Genomic DNA, 19,638 nt, shown 5'->3' with positions numbered 1-19,638 from the left:
TGTTAAAGTAAACTCTGCTTGAAATTAATTGAAGAATGCGATTTTGTTAATATTTTATTTCTACAAGGCTTAGTTTGCGAAAAACGCCTTATTTTCAATCGAAAATAATTGGTGCTTCGACATTTTCGTCGAAAAAGTCATTTCCAAATGATCCCAGGATTATGAATTTTTATATAAGTCGAAGGAGTGTGAAGTTTAAAAATTAAATTTTGTTGAATATAAAAGGAAATTTATAAGAGTAAAATATAGTAAGAGAATTATACTATTCATAAAACTTGAATAAAAAAATGTAAGAAATGTGAGTATTAAAAAAATAAAATAATAAAAATATATAAAATATATATATAAATATATTAAATAAATAAAATATATAAAAAAAAATAAAAGTTTGGCAAGTCTTTAGGCATCGGTGAGAAAAAATGTAGGCAAATCGCGTGAAAAATAAATAATTCGCGATTCGCAACAATCGTCGACCTGTCTCGCACTCGATAAAGTCATCGTCGAAGATTAACGTTATTTTCACGGCAGAAAAGGTAACGAACCGCGTAATTCCGGTGTTTTGTCGTGACTAAGGCCAACGAAGGGATGAAAATTCGATTTACACGGCACCGGAAGATTATAAACGACTTCTTAATCATGCCTGCGGGCCCGACGTTAAATAACACGCCGCAAGTCTTAATTAATCAATCGCTCGCAGCTCTTTCTCCATCTCTCTGAGACACGAATCTCGACTGAACAAGGAGTCGCGAACAATTTCGGAGTCTCTTGACTTCGTTTCTATAATTCAAATGTCTGAAATAATTTATACGCTTTTGTATTTTCACGACGAGACCGAGACGAGAAGGATTTTTATCGATCAATCCGGCACATGGAGTCACCACTTCTTTTCGTGCTCGTGCATAAGCAAATACGAGCACGTACGCATGTGCAAGCTGCACGTTTATCTTTCTCTCTCTCACTCTCTTATGTATATAGTAGATTGCGTGAACGTGTCGTATAAACGAGACGGAGAACGTTATTATCCGGTAATCCATAAGTTAGTCTTGCCTTTCACCGTGCTCCACATATATGAAAGATCTGGAATGGAAATTGCGTGCACGATATTCTCATTTTCATTTTATCTATTTTTGCAATCTTAACCTATTTATTTCAAAATCTCCGAGATTTAGAGATAAAAATAAAACCAAGTATTTTTCTCGCGCGTTCAATAATAAATAATAAATATTCAAGATGTGTTTGTTTGAAGCGAGAGAGAGAGAGAGAGGAAGAGCTTGTAAGTGATCTGACGAGCGAAATATTCATATGTATACTTTGTTGGATGGAGAAATGATGCAAAAGAGAGGAATAAAAAGTTGGACGATAGTAGAAAAATGTCAGAGATCTATTTTTAATGTCTATATATATAGCTCTTAATCGACTATACGTACTCTTAACGTCGATCTCGGACATTATACGTGTGAAAGAATTTAATGGTTGCGTGATCTTATATAGACCCCCTTTTTTTCTTACCTTCTTACAATACTCCAGGATCTCGAGCTTATCCGTCATGCAGCTCTTCTTGTCGGTCGAGGAGACCCATCGACCCTGCTCTCCCATATGCTGAGCAAGATACACCTCGCCAGGTTCGCACAAGGTAGCGACCTTAGTTGAGGAAAAGATGCGGTCATTGAAGGTACACGCGTCAACCACGAAGCGGAAAACACTTTTGGCTCGGTCAACAACTTCATCAAAGTGTTTCGCGCTTCTCCAAAAATTCTTCATCTTAATTATTATCGAAAATAGTTTTTTTTTTTTTCCACAAGTATAGATATATTACAAAAAAGTCGATAGACTCTTTTTATTTTTCCGATTATTGCATGCACATTTTAGAAATTGTTTATTTGTAATTATACTTTGTTTTATAACCATTTACAAATATTTTTCTATGGAAAATATTAAAAAATTTATTCTATTTAAACGTATTTCTATTTCTTTTTTTTTTACGTATTTTATTTAAATGTAAAATATTTTTTTAAAAATATATACTACTTACACATTTTTACAACAGAACAAATTTAAAATATAAAAAATAACCCATAGAAAAAATATTTATTTCTCATCGTTTCGTGTTATATAAATCTGAATGTTCTTTGTTATTCCAACATTTAATAAACCTCACAAATAAAAGAAGAAAAATTTTAAATCTAATAATCTAATTAAACACAGGAATTATTTTGTTTCATTGTTGGAGCAAAAATAGAGAACGTAATAAACTTGGACGGAAATTACGAACGAAGAGCGACGATAAATTTTCGCGAGGAGATATAATTTTGCGGTGGTCCCTTTTGAAGCAGGGAATAAGGCTGGAGCGAACTCTCTCACGATACTCACCTGCGGCTCTGATCTTCCGCCAGCTGGTGCCAATTCGAGCCTCTCTGACACCGCCTGCAACACAAAGTGAGAGAAAATATTTGAGAACGGCTGTAGCACAGAGACGGAAGGAGGAAACGGGTGGTTAAAACATTTCCAGTCCGATAAGCCTGCACTTACTCGCGTGAATTCAAATCTTTGACATACAGAAAAGAGCAAATAGTTTACTCGCTTTAAGGAATCACCTGATTCGAAAAAATGTCTGGGTTGTTTAAGGGAAAAAAAAATATATGCATACACATTTTTTCGAACACGGAAAAAAATTAGTTAATACAATCTTATCATGCCGAAATTTTATACTTGACTAATATTTTTAGTTTAGGAGAATTCTATAATTAAATATCTTAGCTATCATAACTAAAATTTAGGCATGATAACTGTATTTCAGGTGTAAAATTTAACTATATGGTGACTAATTTTGTTTCCCGTGGAAGAATTTTAGAATAGTTTCTCTGATTAAATATATATTTAAAACAATAAAAAATATTAATATGTACATAGTAAATTTCACTATGTACATAATAAAATTACACATATTTTATATCTTATTGCGGTGGATATTAATATTTTTTTATTGTGACATAAATATTAATCTCAAAATTATCAGAACAACTCATAAAATTGTCCCACGATTACCATAATTTTCAGGGTAAATTCTAAAAGAAAATTCCCTCTGTTAATAATTGAACCAACTTGTATGAATTTATATCGTATCAATTTTTGCTCAAACATCTTCGACTTATTTGAACCGAGTGAAAATACTCCTTCAGCAAAAAGAGAGAACAAGAACTCGCGAACGCGGAAATAGAATTAAATTTCATAAAACCCTCATGATTATCGATCGTGACAAAAACGTCCGTGCGAGAAGATTGTCGGGAAAAATGCAATTCGCAAATGCGAAAGATATGCAACGGTGCATTCAGAGGCGCCGGTGAAAGGATGATGTATAGAGTCGTGATGTCACATTATAGTCGGCGATGATAAATACGCGACTGTGGGTCACAAGCAATTTCGCGATTTCTCCGTCACGTGACTTCCCGGACGCGAGAGATCTCGCGTCTGATTTCGGCGCGCGCTTTTAAATGGATTTCAAGGTGCATCCGCGCATGCCGTAATACGCCGAGGAAAACGTGCATCGCCGTTATCTGTCCGACGAAGTTTGCTTAACCCCCTTAAAGTCTCGTCGTCCGTAGCCCTGTCGGCTTAAGCACGATTCGCGTATAGCTCAGAGGCTGCGAGTGCAACTCGGTTAGCTGTTGCCGGCTAATTCTTTAAGGCTATTAACGAAGCTGCTTTAATAAATCGTTAGAACCTCTCGCCGGCTGGCGAGGCCGGTTCTGCAAGTAAAAATAATGGCGCGTCGTTTATTTAAAAGAGCCGAATCGATATCGAGAGGTGGACTCTCAAAAGATTGATTAGAATCTCCGAGACGCGTGGAAGCCAATTTGGTCCCTCCTATTTGTCGCCCAGAGACACCCCGGTGATTCTACAGGAAGCAAAGATTCGAGAGAATCTTGTTTTCATTTTATTTGTTGTCTCTTTTACCTCTTATTTTACGTTGATTTTCTTTAATGACTGTTTTATTATATTTATGGATGTCTTAGCTTCTGTATTCTGAGATTATATTTAAAAGATTAATAATTCGACGATTTATTCAGATTGTGACCCAATTGTATTTGGTGAGATTTAATTTCTTGACGAATATTTTAAAAATTAATAGGTCCGTTGTCTTTTTCGATTTTATATTAAATCTCGGTAATTTGAAATCTAATCGCAGATTAGCGTGATTAAAAAATCATACAAAATATTGAACACATGTGTCAGTGCTTATATTTAATTTTCAATATAGAATTGAATTTAATTGCAATAGTGCTCTTTGAATAATTTACGTATCACGTTTTGCTCCTTTCAAACTGATTATACTCGAGAGTAACAAGTACTGTTATATGCTAATTTCGTTAAACTAAATACGAAGAGAACTATAATTTATTCATGCACCTAAATACTACGTTGTAAGTAATTATTCTTTCACCTCCTTCCTGTTCTCTGCGTTCTATACTTTTCTTTCTTTCTTTATACCATTTTTTAAGTCTCTACTTTCAGTATTTTTATTCTTGCTTTCCACAGACATTATTTTTCTACACACTATTTTCTATATTTCTTCCTCTTTTTTTCATTTTTGAAAGAAACCATTTATATATATATATATATATTTTACGTTATTTTCTGTTCTTGTGTTATATATTTTTCTTCCTCTTTTTGACATTTGCTTTCGATGTTTGGCTGAAAAGTTCGTGCACCAGAATATTGCGTGCATCGGAAGCTCCCGTAAGGCTTTCTCTGCGGTCAGATTTGTCGTAAATGCATTAAACAAATCCACTTAGATGGTATCTTATATAAAACATTGCATAATCACAGCTTTTCACAGTGTCACGGCTATTGTTTACCGAAGAACCATGTTAATGAGAGCCATTCGCGCTGCTCGCTGAGCGAAAATCGCGTACGTTAATCTTGCTGTCGCTGGCGCCGTGAAAAATAGCGCCATTCTTTTCGCCTCGCGCCGTAGTGTTTTATAGTTTTATTAAATAACCGATTTTATAGTAAGTTTACGCGGACATTTTTTTTTCACTGAAAATTATACGAAGCTGTATATATGGGACGACGCATTTTACGAAACTCGGCCCATATATATATTACGCGAAGCTATAGAAGGGCTTTTAAATTGGCGGTATTTTTCCCTCCTTTCTTTCAAAGGTCGAACGAGAAAGGAAATCGCAAACTTCCTTCCGGCATGCGGTCGCTGGGTTGTTTGGGTTCAAAGTCGCGAAAGAAGAATAGGGATGACACGCGATTGTCTTCTTCCTTTTCCGCGCCGCATTATTATATCACGAAGACAACGTCGCAGTAATTATCGCATACCGCGCCTTTATAATTCATTCCGAGACGTTTCCGACACCAACGTGGCAAATTGTGTCTTGGGGGAGAAAGTGCCATCGGGTATTTAGAGCAAGAACGCTTCTTTATCTTGATGTCGCTTGATTAAATTGTATTACATTTTTCATTATAAATATCGATATACATTTAACATTAATGCACAAAAATTTATTAAATTAATTTATATTTATTTCAATACTGCCTAATCAATCATTTATTTGGAACTAATAAATATTTATCTGGTTTGCGAAGGATTTTCTTATATTAAATAAATATTATTAGTTTTAAATAAATGATTTATTAGAGGCTGGTATTGATATAAATATATATTCGAATTCAATAAATTTTTTCGGCGTAGTCTCTCGTAATTATTATTATTTTTCCGAGCACCATTATGGGAAATATGCTAATTATTTGACAGAAAGTGAAATAAGAATTTTTTGACAGACAGAGTTAATTAATTATTTTTCAGTGAATAATTCCATTTTTAATGATTTGCAATCACAATTCTACAGCTGACAACTACAGTTGTAGTCGCTCAATACGGACAAAATGTACGATAGTACTCGTTATGATCGATGAATAACTAGAGCACAATATGCTATGACAAGATGAAATTACGACCGACTGTTTCCATAGTTTGTCCATACAAGCAGCACGCGTGTGCATACAACCTGCTACACACATTACATATGTATATGAAAGCCACTCTCTATAGAAGATTGCATGCGCATCAATTTTATGCCGCAAATAATTAAAAATCTGCAGAGTTATAGGCGAATTATAATTGCAAATCGTGATTCGCTCGTGATAAAAAAAAATAAAAATTCTTCGCTTTTCATTGCATTATAATTTTTTTTTCTCTTCAAAATTATATAAACAATTACGTCTTGCTAATTAAAAAATATAAATATGTAATATAAATGAAAAAAATGTATGCAACTAAAACTAATACAGAAAACTCGTATGTCGATGCAAAAATGCGGCAGAGGTGCGGTTTGATACGCAGTTGCATCATATTGTGCATTCATGCCGTGATCTCTCCGGCTAGTTGGCATCCTTCTTAGAACAATGGCGTCGTGTTCTTTGAGATGGATGATCGGTGCCGGCTTTTATAACGCTCGTTACGTCATGAAGAAAACGCGCGCGCACGGCAACGCCTGTTAACACGTCATGAGGGTCATCGATGATCGGCACACCTACACTTAACTCCGTCAGCAGCTCCGTGTAAATGTGATGACATGGTTTAATAATAGTATCATTGATCTCTCCAGAGGTGCGATAGATTATGGCAAAAAATATGGCACATTCAGCTTTCTGGAAATTCATATTTTTGAACATATATTTTTTCTAAATGTGAATAAATATTACCTCTCCATATATATCTTTGAGGATTCAAGTCGCGTTACCGACGTGTTTTATAATTTTTATGGCTTTTTCTAGCACTACTATTTTTATACACGTACAGATCTGCTATTTGTACCTAATTGGATAAAATTTTGAAGATTCACGTTTTTGGATTTTTATACATATTGACTCTGTTCTCGGATTATTTTTATATATAATTCGGATTAATTCATATTTTTATATTTTATTCATAAAAAGTTTTAATATTTAAAGTTTTTACAAAAGTAGAACTTTGCAGAAAAAAATATTAGAGAAGGAGAGAAGAGATAAATTTTTTTTAGAAATTTCCGATAAATGATCGAAATTTTACTTCGCTTCTCTCTTCTGACATTAAATGTAAAATAAATGAGGGTACGGATTCGTATCTCTCTGAGATAAATTGAATTATATTCGATCTCAACTAGAAATATACCTGCTATTATATCACTGTCATCCTTTTCGTGAACAAAACACCTAAGCTCGATAAAGTAAATGTTTTAATTTCTTCAGTAGCAATTTAATCGTAACATATATAAGTATTAACGCAATTTTTCTTTATATAAATATACAGTATTTTAGTATATCAAAATCTGTATGTCTAATAAGAATGTCTATAAAATGTGATGTATGAATATTTTTTTTCTCTACACGGAGAGAATTTTCTCTTAGAATTTATCCTGAAAATCATGATAAATCGTGGGACAATATGATATTGGAAAAATTTTATAAGAGTTTCTCTGATTAAATATTTACCACAAAAAATGCATCAAAAATATTAATATACTAACGTTTCGGCCCACGTTTATTAATATTTTTTGTTGTGGTAAAAATATTAATTGGAGAAATTTTTATAAAATTCTTCCATGACTTTTAGAGTAAATTTTAAGAGAAAATTTTCTCTGTGTAGAGTGAGAAATAGAATGCGATGTATGGATATTTTTTTTGTACACATAGAGAATTTTCTCTTATAGAATTTGCCCTGAAAATCTCCTGATAAATCGTGGGACAACATGGTATTGGAAGAATTTTCTAACAATTTCTCTGATTAAATATTTACCACAAAAAAATACATCAAAAATATTAATATATATATAGCTACACAGTAAAAGTAACCGAATATATATTTTATATCTTATTGCGGTAGATATTAATATTGTTTATCGCGGCAAAAATATTAAGCGAAAAAACTCTTATAAAATTCTTCCAATATCATATTATTGTCCCGCGATTACCATAATTTTCCGGCTAAAAAATGGTAGAAGAAAATTCTCTCTGTAGCATATAGAAGAAATATGAATGTTTCTGTCGTATAAGATGTATGGACATTTTTTGTTCTCTAATTCTCATTTTTAAAGCTCTTTCACGGAAAAGGATTATTGCCGTATTCTAGAAGATCACCGACTACCGCAGGGTTAATAACCGCGATGATTACCGGTCGCAGAAATCTCGAAGTGCACGCGGTGCAGCCACGACGAGGTGTTTGACCTCGCCGAGGCGTATTCTTCGGGAAAGTGGGTCGCGCGCGCATTTCTTCTTTTCAGACCTTTTTTTCCTCTCTTTCTTCCCTTTTTTTTTTCGGTCGTCGTTGAAAAATCGAAGTCCGCGACAGAGACTCCCTGTGTTGCGCGAGTCGCGAGAAAAGTAACGGCGGAAGAAAAAGCGCGGGAGAGAAAAGGCCGGTCGAAAGTTAAAAAATAGACGAAAAGGCGCCCTTTGACGTCGGCTTATGTCTGAGCGGGGATTTTGTCCGCGTACGTGATTCGGCGGCTCGCTATTAGATTATTGTCCCTCGGCTGCATCATTTACGTGGACCCGCGTAAATCCTCGAATCTCACTGCGGTAACCGTGTATCAGTGGCTCTTGAAAAATGTATTCATATTTCGACTTGAAAACCTATAATCTCGTCCGTATCATATAGTATTATACTAGGCGTTATAAATGTGACACGTGCCTAAACATTTCCGTTGAATCTTAGGAGGGAAGGAAATATTTCAAGGAGGGACGACGGCTTTGAAAAATAAATCCGATTCAGAGGACGATTTCTCTTTTCAAAATTATTCAAAGGTAATAACACGGAAAAAAGTAGCTAAATTTTAGCTGTCCACCCGGTAAAAAATTTTTTATATATAAATAATTGCGTGATCGTAAAATTATATGTGAAATATGTCCATTTTTATATATAATTATTTGAATTTATATATAAATTATAAGGGTTCATATATAATCATGTCAAATTATATATTTATATATATGAAGAAATATTGATTATAAAAAGCACTTTTATAATATCTAATTATGTATGGACATATTTCATGTATAATTTTATATTCTAATATATAAAAAAATTTTTACCGGGCATATATTACAACTTGAAAAATATTTTGTAGTCATTGATTAACGGAGAAGTTCTTTGTTTAGCTAAAAAATATTAGCTATCTATGATAACTAAATTTCATGTGTAATATACTATAAAGACAACTAAAAGTGACAGCAGCACATTTTTTTTCGCGAAAGATACAAATTCTTGATATATACAATAGAACCACACGTTTTTCTTAAACGACACTATAAAATTGATTAAGATAAATTTAAATTCATACATATAATCACATCATATTATGCTATAATGTTCCGATGAATATAAAATAAAAGAAGAAATTATTCATACGATTTATATTACATTCAAGACTATCGAAAATAACTTCGTTGAATAATTCCTATATACGTATCGAGAATAATCCTTTTCTTTTTTGCCGATCAATGACGCGAGTGCATAAAACTATAAATGTATACATGAATAAGTTATCTTACATATTGGCGGCGAGAGAGAAAGAAAGCGAGATATATTTTCGAGAGGCTGCGAGACGAGAGAGACACCAGGCTCTGTTCTCGCTCCGCGGGATCAATTTATTAGTCTCCCCCGTAGCTTCGCCACGAGAGGGTGGAGGATTATCGATTTTACGGCGGGCGGTGACCAGTCACGATGGTCTCTCTCTCTCTCTCTCTTTCTATATACGTGAGCGGGTAAGAAATTCGTGTTACATGAATCGAGCGAACTCGCGCCGGACGCTTCCGAACGCCAGCGCTCTCTTCCGTCGCATTCCGCACACGTTTTTTAATAATCCCGCGCAACGTCCCGTTTCTGGCCTGTCCGGTAACGTCGTTCCGGGATCGGGAAACATCGCCGCGGGCAGCGCGAAACGATTCCGTCGCGACGCGCCGGGACTAAAAATAAGACGCTATCGATCGACGCCGTGATCCTGCGCTGCGAGCGAGTCGATCAAGTGGTTACACATTGCGGATACGTTAACGAGGGAGTTTCCTCCCCGCATAAATATATCGAGGGGATGAATGCTGTGTGTCCTCGCGCGTCCCGAGTCTTTCGTCGCACTCGCTTATTTGCTTTACAGGCTGCGACTCCGGCTAGAATTCGCGAACTTCGTCGTTCCACGTAGGTGTGATATTTAATTAACACGCAGACATGGGTGTTCGCGGAAGAAGACACGAGTGGAATCGGTAAAAAAAATTAAGCATTTGCTTCTCCTCTCGAAAACGCTGGAATTTATCTGCAATTTGATATAAAAAAATTAAACTACACAAATGAAATTTTAAAAAATTAAGTGTGATATTTAATTAACACACAGAGGGAGACAAGAGGAGACATTTGCTCTCTTCTTGGAATCGGTAAAAAAAATTAAGCATTTGTTCTCCTTTCGAAAACGCTGGAATTTATCTGCAATTTGATATAAAAAAATTAAAATAAAAAATAAAATTTTTTAAAATTAAGTGTGATATTTAATTAACACGCAGACATGGGTGTTCGCAGAAGAAGACAAGAGTGGAATCGGTAAAAAAAATTAAGGATTTGCTTCTCTTTTCGAAAACGCTGGAATTTATCTGCAATTTGATATAAAAAAATTAAAATAAAAAATGAAATTTTTAAAACATTAAGAAAGAAGAAAAAATAACAAAAATGTAATTATGCCCCTTCTTGGAAAAAATCCTGCACACAGGTTGAAAGTTCTTAGCGTAAATCAACACCCTCGAGCTGTAATAATTTCTATGATATCCCGATACTTCAAGTGCTCTCTCGATTTTCTTTAATCTACGGATTCTCCGTTTAATACGGCGTTAATTAGTTTTAGAACTTTTGAGTTGGAGAATTAATTGAAAGAATTCTCTTAAGGAGGTAAAATATCAAAATATAGTTATTTAATTACAGTTATATATATGTAATTATTTAAAAGATATTCCGATATATTCTTTTGGTTATATGTAGAGAACAAAGAGGTTTTTTTATGTAGGTACGTTTAAATTTACGATGAATAATTCAAGTGGATTATCTCTCTTGTGTGTTTCGGTCTTTTGTACTTTCAGACCAGCTAATGGAGAATACAATTTTATTCATTACTATTCGATCAAATTCACTTTGTCACGTTTTCGTTGGCCAAATTATCGAGAAAAATCAACATTTTTTTATATATTCGATCTTCTTTCATAAATAATTTTAATTTTAATAAGTGTTTTAGCTTAAAAATTTTATTTCTGAATAATTTTCCACGAATATAAAATAAATACATTATTTATTTTTGCCGTTAAAGCTTATGAATTCACGAAAGGCTCTCCATAATTCGATAACCCATACATATATTTCAATAGAGAGGGCACGAAAATGATTGAAGTGTATGGTATACAACAAACACATCTCTCGTCCGTAGATTTCGATACGTGGGATAACGATTGTGTGTTTTCCGCCAATTTCTACGGCACTCCGCAGTATTACAATAAGCGGAACGTAATATTCTATCCGAGTGTGTCCCGTGTTTCGAAGCGCGATGAATAAAAAATGACAGGAATCGATCGTCCCGATACGTTTTCGCGCGCATTGCAATATTTCTCCCGGCAAACAAAATATTGCTGGCGAAAAATCAAGGTTGGCGCTCGCCGGATTGCCGATTATTGAGGTATTAAAAATAGGGCGTTGTACGCCGGAGAGGTAAAGGTTCCCGGAGTCGAGGGATGATTCGCTCGCAATTCCGCACGACCGCGGCCGGGGGTTGCGCGAGACGAGAGGGTTGCTTGATTTAATAACGTGGCTCGCTCGAGCGAAGCACCCGTCGAGCGGGTGCCGATAAACCACTATACTGTACCACGTGCGCAGGCCTCTGTGTCTTTCTATGTGCAAGGGTGTGCCTCGTACACGTCGGTCGCAGTGAGCACCTCGTATAAATCAGTGGTTCCCAATTTGTTCGGAAATCGCCGAACAAAGAGTGTATTTTAGAAAGATTCTAAAAATACATTTTTTCGTTTTTTTTTAGACTCCGAAATATACGGAGTTGCACGTTTTGTCAGGGAAGTTAATCGTTATGAGAAATATTGTATTTATTATATTAATTCAGAAATGATCATGATGATTAATTATATTAATATATGTATATTAATGTAATTTAAATTATATAAGATGTGATCAAAGTAGTAGTGTATCGTAAATATATTGAAAAGTTCTGCTTTATTAAAAGTATGGATGTATCACGAAAATGATGGAAAATCAATTTCTTGACGTATATTAACTTTGAAATTTTTAAACAATTTTATTTAATACACAGAAATAATTTTCTCTTATAGAATTTATCCTGAAAATCGTAGTAATCGTGAGACAATAAAAAATACTAATATCTACTACAATAAAATATAAAGTATGTTCGATTAATTTTACTATGCACATATTAATATTTTTTATTTTACGATAAATATTCTAAGAAACTCTTATAAAATTCTTCCAATACCAGCATGTTGTCCCACGTTTACATGATTTTCAGGATAAATTCTAAGAAAAAATTCTCTCCGGGCAGAGTTATATATTTTGCTAAGAAAGTAGTAAATTATAAAAAAAATGTTATAATAAATATTATAATATATTTTAATATTTTATTAATTATATAATATCAATAAATATTAATATATATTATAAAAATAGTGCAAATAGATATTATTTGCTTTATTAAAAGTGCATGTATATAAATGCCTTGGTGTATCGAATCAATTTCTTAATCATTTACATTATCTTAAAATAAAAAAAAAAAAATGTTTTTAATATACTTTGCAACGATCGATGATTTTTAAGTGTCAGCAAAGTTCGGGAAGCCTGATTAAGATGACAATCCTGAATGATCGCACGCCGTGCTTTGACCTCATGCTCGTCACGAGCGGCGAGAAAGTGAATATTAAAATCGCGCGCGCATCAGAGAAAATCGCCACTAGCTTGTCAAGCATCTGTGAGATGAGTTTTAATTTGAGAAAATTAATTTCAGCCGCTGCGCGGCACACACAAACTCGGGAGTTGAATTAATCGTTAGTCTACTCCGGAGCTGCGTTGCCTCCTCGAGATGATATGCGCTCGCCGCCGCTGGGATTATTTAAAATAGGATAATATTGAAATATACGCAGAGGGAGAGAACTCTCTTCACGCGTGAACCTGACAGTTTCGTAAATTTTAACGACATGTTTAAATGGTTGGTAGATTTAATTATAGAGATTCGTGCACTATACAATTATAAGCCGCTCTCTCGGTGTAATTATAGAAATTATTCGAGGGAAGAATATTTTAATATAATACAAGAAATTAATTAATCACACAACTTACGTGTGTTAAACAGGGATTTTAATAATGTTGGATTACGCTGATTCGATAAATAAGATTACTTTTACATTTTTGGGTGTTAGATTCCCTCGGAATATATGGAGACTCACAAATCACAAAGGAGTTTCGAAATATCTTAGTCTTAGAAAGCCTCGAAGTTTCAAATCCTTGAATTTTTCGATCCTGAATTTTTCCTCAACTTTTTGAAGTTTAAATCTCCCAACTTCCAGTTTTTCGAATCTACAAGCAAATAGACCTTAAAGCTTCCAAACTCTCTTTAAGATATTTATGTTACGTCCCGGAATCGTTCAATCCTTAAATCGTGATTGTGTATAAATTCTGTGATAAATATAAAAGTAATCCGTAAAATCGTGATAGAATAATAACTTTAATTAAAATGTGCTCGATTTTGTATAACTGTAATTAATCTCGATATTTGCGCATGGTTCTCAATCAAGTGCTATTGTTTCTCGTGTTTGTTTAACCTAATGCCGAATTCGTGTGAAACAGAATCGACCAAATCGATGAATTCTATTCTATTTACCCGTCACGAAGAACATTTTATTTTTACCCCAGTGCTATGAAATTATATCTCTTCGTTAACATATAGCAATATCTCATTTTCGCGGTTGAATATTATAGCGCATTTTCAAAATAATGATAATGGAATATGTAAAAATAAAGCAGCTAAATCTAGCACATCGTTGAATTGCACAATTTGGATTAAAATTTTCGTGAAATATATTTTAAAATAATATTTTAAATATACTTCAATTATATTTAATGAATAATTTCAAATATAATAAATATATTGTAAAGCTGGAATGTAACAAAAAAATACAATGAGATGTTAAAATAATTTTTTCTTTTGTTTTTTGAAAAAAGCTTACTTTAAATTTTAAATGAAAGCTTTTACCGCCGATTAATTTTCAGACAGAATGGTAATTAATAAGCATTATTTATATAGAAAGTAGGATAAAGGAAAGTAGGAAAATGTTATAACAAGTATTATAAGACAAGCTCTATTTTAGTAACCCTTAAGGCAAGTCATATGTTGACGTTTATAGCTTCGCTTTTAAAGTAAATTTCAGCTTTCTTTGAGACTGAAAATACAACTGCGTAGAAGTTTTAAAAATTAAAAGCTGACTTTTGAAATCTCTAGAAATCCGTCCAATGATTTACAAGCTCTTAGACGCTTTTATTCACACGAGAATTGTAATAACGAAGGTTGTACAAGATGCTAGGCTCCGTGCAAAAATAACGAATGTAGAATAACAGAGCGAGTTCAATTGAACGTAAACTAGATCATGCGAAAAGTGAAGGGATTAAGAGCGCGCGGCCGCTAATTAATGCGCTCAGCGGGCGCTTAATAAAATAATAAGCCGCTGAATAGTGCAGCAGTTAATTAGGTGTTCGCGCGGCGTGAAAGTTGAATGTCAAATGGTTCGCGCGCTCGTGTCCGGAAATTTAGAGTCTCATACCACCCGGGCGTTTATTAGCCTTTTAGCGCCCGTTTACTTGCACGAGGGAAACAACAAATCGGTTAATGCACCGAATATTAGGCATCATAACAGGCTTTGACTTGGTGCATCACACATCAATTATTTCACTGTTATGTGTGCATTATAAATAATTCTCTCCTCTCCGTTTATATAGTCATATATTAATACATTATGAGAGAAATTCCTCCTCTCGAAACCGCAGAATTTCTTTATCTTTTATTTCGAAAAATTTGATGATTTAATTCTCATTATTTTAATATTTATATTGTATATTTTGTCACAACAGGGTGTCCAGCAGAGTCAATGAACAAAATTCCCTGACTTTTTCAGATTTTCCAAGACCAGAAATTTATTTTTTTCCTGACTTTTTAGTATTATTTTTTCCAAATATATTTACATATATCTATATGATAAATCAATTAAATGTTAAATTTAAGAAATAAAATAACACGACGATGAAAATATAAATTAACAAACACACTGTAGATGAATCGATATTTAACGACATAAAAAATTATATAGCGTGCTGGGAGTCAAGGAAAAGTTTATATTTATTTAATAAAAAATTTCAAATTATTGAGACAAATGTAGAATAAAGTGAAAAAAATTCAGATAAATAGTAAAATTTCCTGACTTTGTTCCCTGACAATTCCAGATTAGGCATCATAATAAGCTTTGACTTGATGCATCACACATCAATTATTTCACTGTTATGTGTGTATTATAAATAATTCTCTCCTCTCCGTTTATATAGTCATATATTAATACATTATGAGAGAAATTTCTCCTCTCGAAACCGCAGAATTTCTTTATCTTTTATTTCGAAAAATTTGATGATTTAATTCTCATGAATTTTAATATTTATATTGTATATTTTGTCACAACAGGGTGTCCAGCAGAGTCAATGAACAAAATTCCCTGACTTTTTCAGATTTTCCAAGACCAGAAATTAATTTTTTTTCTGACTTTTTAGCATTATTTTTTCCAAATATATTTACATATATCTATATGATAAATCAATTAAATGTTAAATTTAAGAAATAAAATAACACAACGATGAAAATATTTAACAAACACGCTGTAGATGAATCGATATTTAACGACATAAAAAATTAAATAGCGTGCTGGGAGTCAAGGAAAAGTTTATTATTTTATTAATACAATCTGACTTTTAGCATTATTTTCCAAATATATTTACATATATCTATATGATAAATCAATTAAATGTTAAATTTAAGAAATAAAATAACACAACGATGAAAATATTTAACAAACACGCTGTAGATGAATCGATATTTAACGACATAAAAAATTAAATAGCGTGCTGGGAGTCAAGGAAAAGTTTATATTTATTTAATAAAAAAATGTCAAATTATTGAGACAAATGTAGAATAAAGTGAAAAAATCCAGCTAAATAGTAAAATTTCCCGACTTTTTTCCCTGACAATTCCAGATTTATAAAATTCCCTAACAATGCCCGGCTTTTCATATTTCCCTAACTGCTAGACACCCGTATGAGTGCGTATTTTATACCTTGTATTTTATATTACATTTTTTGATAAGGCATTTTATTATACCTGAATAAGCTCGACTCGTAACGAATGTTGTACATGTAAAAAGATTTCGCTTCGATAATAATCTCCTCGCACACATACAAAAATGCATGAGGAGGGAATCGGGTTCTCATCTCGTCTTTCCTCTTACGTCGGTAATTGCGCGACTTTACGCGCACAATTCTATACACTCGCGATATTTTCCTTTGGCGCGTAAGGCTTCCTCCGCCTCGTTGAAAAATGGCTTTTCGATTTTTTTCACCGGAGCGGAGCTTGGAAAAATTCGATGTCGAAGATTGGGAGAAGCTTTGTGGAGGCGACTGGCCGCCGTCTCGCTAATAACCGGGAAATAACAAGGAGATTCTGTTTATTCAGCGAAGTCCCTCTTAAACTTCAGGCGCGCGCTCGCTTCTGCGATTCAGGGTGAATGTCCTGCGATGAAATCTCAAACGCTGTTGTTTATGCATCGAGGTTTCTTTTGAGCTGACGAACGATCGAGTTATAATTTCTTTCCGTTTCGCTTATATATTTCTCGTTTAATTGAAATTTTATACGGATCCTTTATTCTTATATGCACAGAATATATGCGCCTGAATCTCTCTCTCTCTGCAAATATTTTCTTTCATATTTACACAAATTGTCGCAAATAAATTTCTTGTTGAACGTGTCTATTAGAGATGTTTCCAAAGTTTTATTATTAAATAATCTCGACAATTAATCTCCAGTGAAAATATTCTATTAAAAGGAGATTTATCTGATTTGTGAGAGGTAAAGCTTCTCCGTAAATTGGCGAGCAATTTATCAGCGTATTTAAAGTTTGATACATTCTGTACTTCCTCAAAGATTCATAAGCTCGACACTATTCTCGAGACACTCTTCCCAAACACCTCACAATTGTCTCTCAATTTTCGATAAGAAACTTCTCTCTCATCAGGAGAATATTATATATACATATTATATCTATATATATAATATTAATTATCGAATATCGCGCATACAGTTTTCACGTCTTATTATTGTCTCGCTGTAAATTTCGGAACTAAACTGGGCGAAAGTTTGGGTGTATACGCAGCTTAACGCGCGTTTCCTCCCACAGGAATAGTTAGCCCATATTACAGTTAGTGCAACGTCGCCAACCCCCTAAATGTGCGGCTCTGAGGTGGTGTTGAGTAAGCCACGACGCCGACCGCACACATCCCAGGAGATTCTGTCGCTGATATCGCCAAGTAATTTCCGCTAACGAGGAAACCATTTCGAACGGAAAGTCGCTTTTTCGAGAGCGAGAGAGAGAGAGCGCACGAATATTGATATTTCCAAGCAACAGGATGGATTTTAATTGAATCTTTCATGTCACTTTCATGTTGTGTGTAGACAGACACGTAATGAGGATAATCACATGTTTTATTTTTTGCAATAATGATTTTTTTTTTTTTAGGAAAGTGCACGAAAAAAAGAATTAGCTTATACCATAGAAATTTAGTTATCATGTATAAATTTGAGCTATGACAGCTAATATTTTTTAGCTATAACATTCTCCGTTAAACTAGTACTTTGTAATACATGGACAGCTAAAATTTAGCTTTCTTCTTTTCCGTGTGGCCTAATTTAAATTCTTAAAATTCTATTCTACGCAGAGAGAATTTTGTCGTACAATTTACCCTGAAAATTATGGTAATCGTGGGATAATATGGTATTGGAAGAATTTTATAAGGCATAAAGGTTTCTCTAATCAATATTTATCACAATAAAAATATCAATATCTACCACAATGAGATAGAAAAAATATGTTCGATTAATTTTACTATGTACATATTAATATTTTTTATTGTGATAAATATTAATAATCAGAGAAACTCTTATAACATTCTTTCAATATACCCAATTATTATTTTTAATTTTTAGGGTAAATTCCCTCCGTATATATTCATGAAAATATATGTATACATATATGCTAAAAAACTGATTGCTAAAACACAAAAATAATATATATCTTTTTTTATCTGTTGAAAAATGTTCATGTCCCAGAAAAGGAAACAAAATTCCAATAATTATATATCGAGAGTATCAGAGCTTTATTTAGACTTATTTTGGTTAATCATAATCGATACACGGAAAATGTCAGGTATTTTGAAAGAAAGGCGAAGATATATAATCAAATGATTGTTGAATCTTACATAAAAAAAGCTACTACGGTGAAAAAAAATTTATTGAACTCGAATAAATATTTATTTCAATACTGCCTAATAAATCATTTATTTGAAACTATAATAACATCAATTTAAAAAATAATTGTGAAAAATATTTATTTGATATAAGAAAATCCTTTGCAAAACAGATAAATATTTATTTGTTCCAAATAAATGATTGATCAGGCAGTATTGAAATAAATATTTATTAATTCAATAATTTGTTGTCGGCGCACAGAAAAAGTGTTATTTAAATTTAAAAAAATTAATAAAGTACGCATGTATATTATTTGCACAAAATGACACTCGAGCAGACACGTCATATTAGAATTTGATTGTCCGAAAATAAAACTGCGGCCAGTAGACGAGAGAACGACTTCGTGCAAAATAATAAAGGTCACTTTATCGAGCAGTTCATACCGCAGGGCTATTCAAGGTTACGAGAGCTTTTTGGTGCTACTCGCCCTCTCTTCGTATCTCTCGTTCCCGTAAAAGCGAATGTAAACCACAGGATGCGCGTATCACCGACAACCAATTCGGGAATATACCATCATGTTCGGCTAATCGATAAGCCGGCCACTGCAATCTGAGTGATGATCCCGAACTCTGAAAGTGCTATTGCAACGTGTCGATCTACTGGGAAACACAAAGCCACCGCTAACAGCTCACGGTTAAAATCACATCTCATCCCCCGGTGTTAAGGATATATCACGAATAGCCTCTTCTGACCTTTCCTGCGTCAAGGTGAACTTGATACAATGACTCGTGTATGATTAATTGCCTAAAGTTTTTTCTCAAACATAGAAGCGAGGGAAATTATGATAGATTATGATAGATAGCTATACGTCTAATTAGTAAATTATACTAAATTATATACTCTATTTTTAAACATTTTTTTATATAATATATATAAAAAAAATATATATAATATATATATAAAAATTTATATAATATATATAATATATATAATATTTATATAATATATATATATATATAAAATTTTTCCAATTTTCTTCAAGAATATAATT

The 19,638-nt window shown here is 33.3% G+C and overlaps 1 protein-coding gene across 3 annotated transcripts in view; it reads right to left on the bottom strand.

Moving 5' to 3' along the window:
- Positions 1-19,638, bottom strand: part of Appl (amyloid-beta-like protein) — a 54,577-nt gene that overhangs the window by 21,282 nt on the left and 13,657 nt on the right. For all 3 annotated transcript variants that reach the window (XM_029304038.2, XM_029304040.2, XM_029304039.2), the window contains exons 2-3: positions 2,371-2,424; positions 1,510-1,641 (exon numbers count right to left, since the gene is read on the bottom strand). In XM_029304038.2, coding sequence (XP_029159871.2) covers positions 1,510-1,641; positions 2,371-2,424 — 186 coding nt within the window. The remainder of the gene's footprint in view (positions 1-1,509; positions 1,642-2,370; positions 2,425-19,638) is intronic.

The sequence above is a fragment of the Nylanderia fulva genome, unplaced genomic scaffold, assembly GCF_048542155.1.
Source record: "Nylanderia fulva isolate GAGA-0341 unplaced genomic scaffold, ASM4854215v1 Scaffold10, whole genome shotgun sequence".
In the NCBI taxonomy this organism is placed as follows: Eukaryota; Metazoa; Arthropoda; class Insecta; order Hymenoptera; family Formicidae; genus Nylanderia; species Nylanderia fulva.
This window is presented reverse-complemented; position numbering and strand designations above follow the sequence as displayed.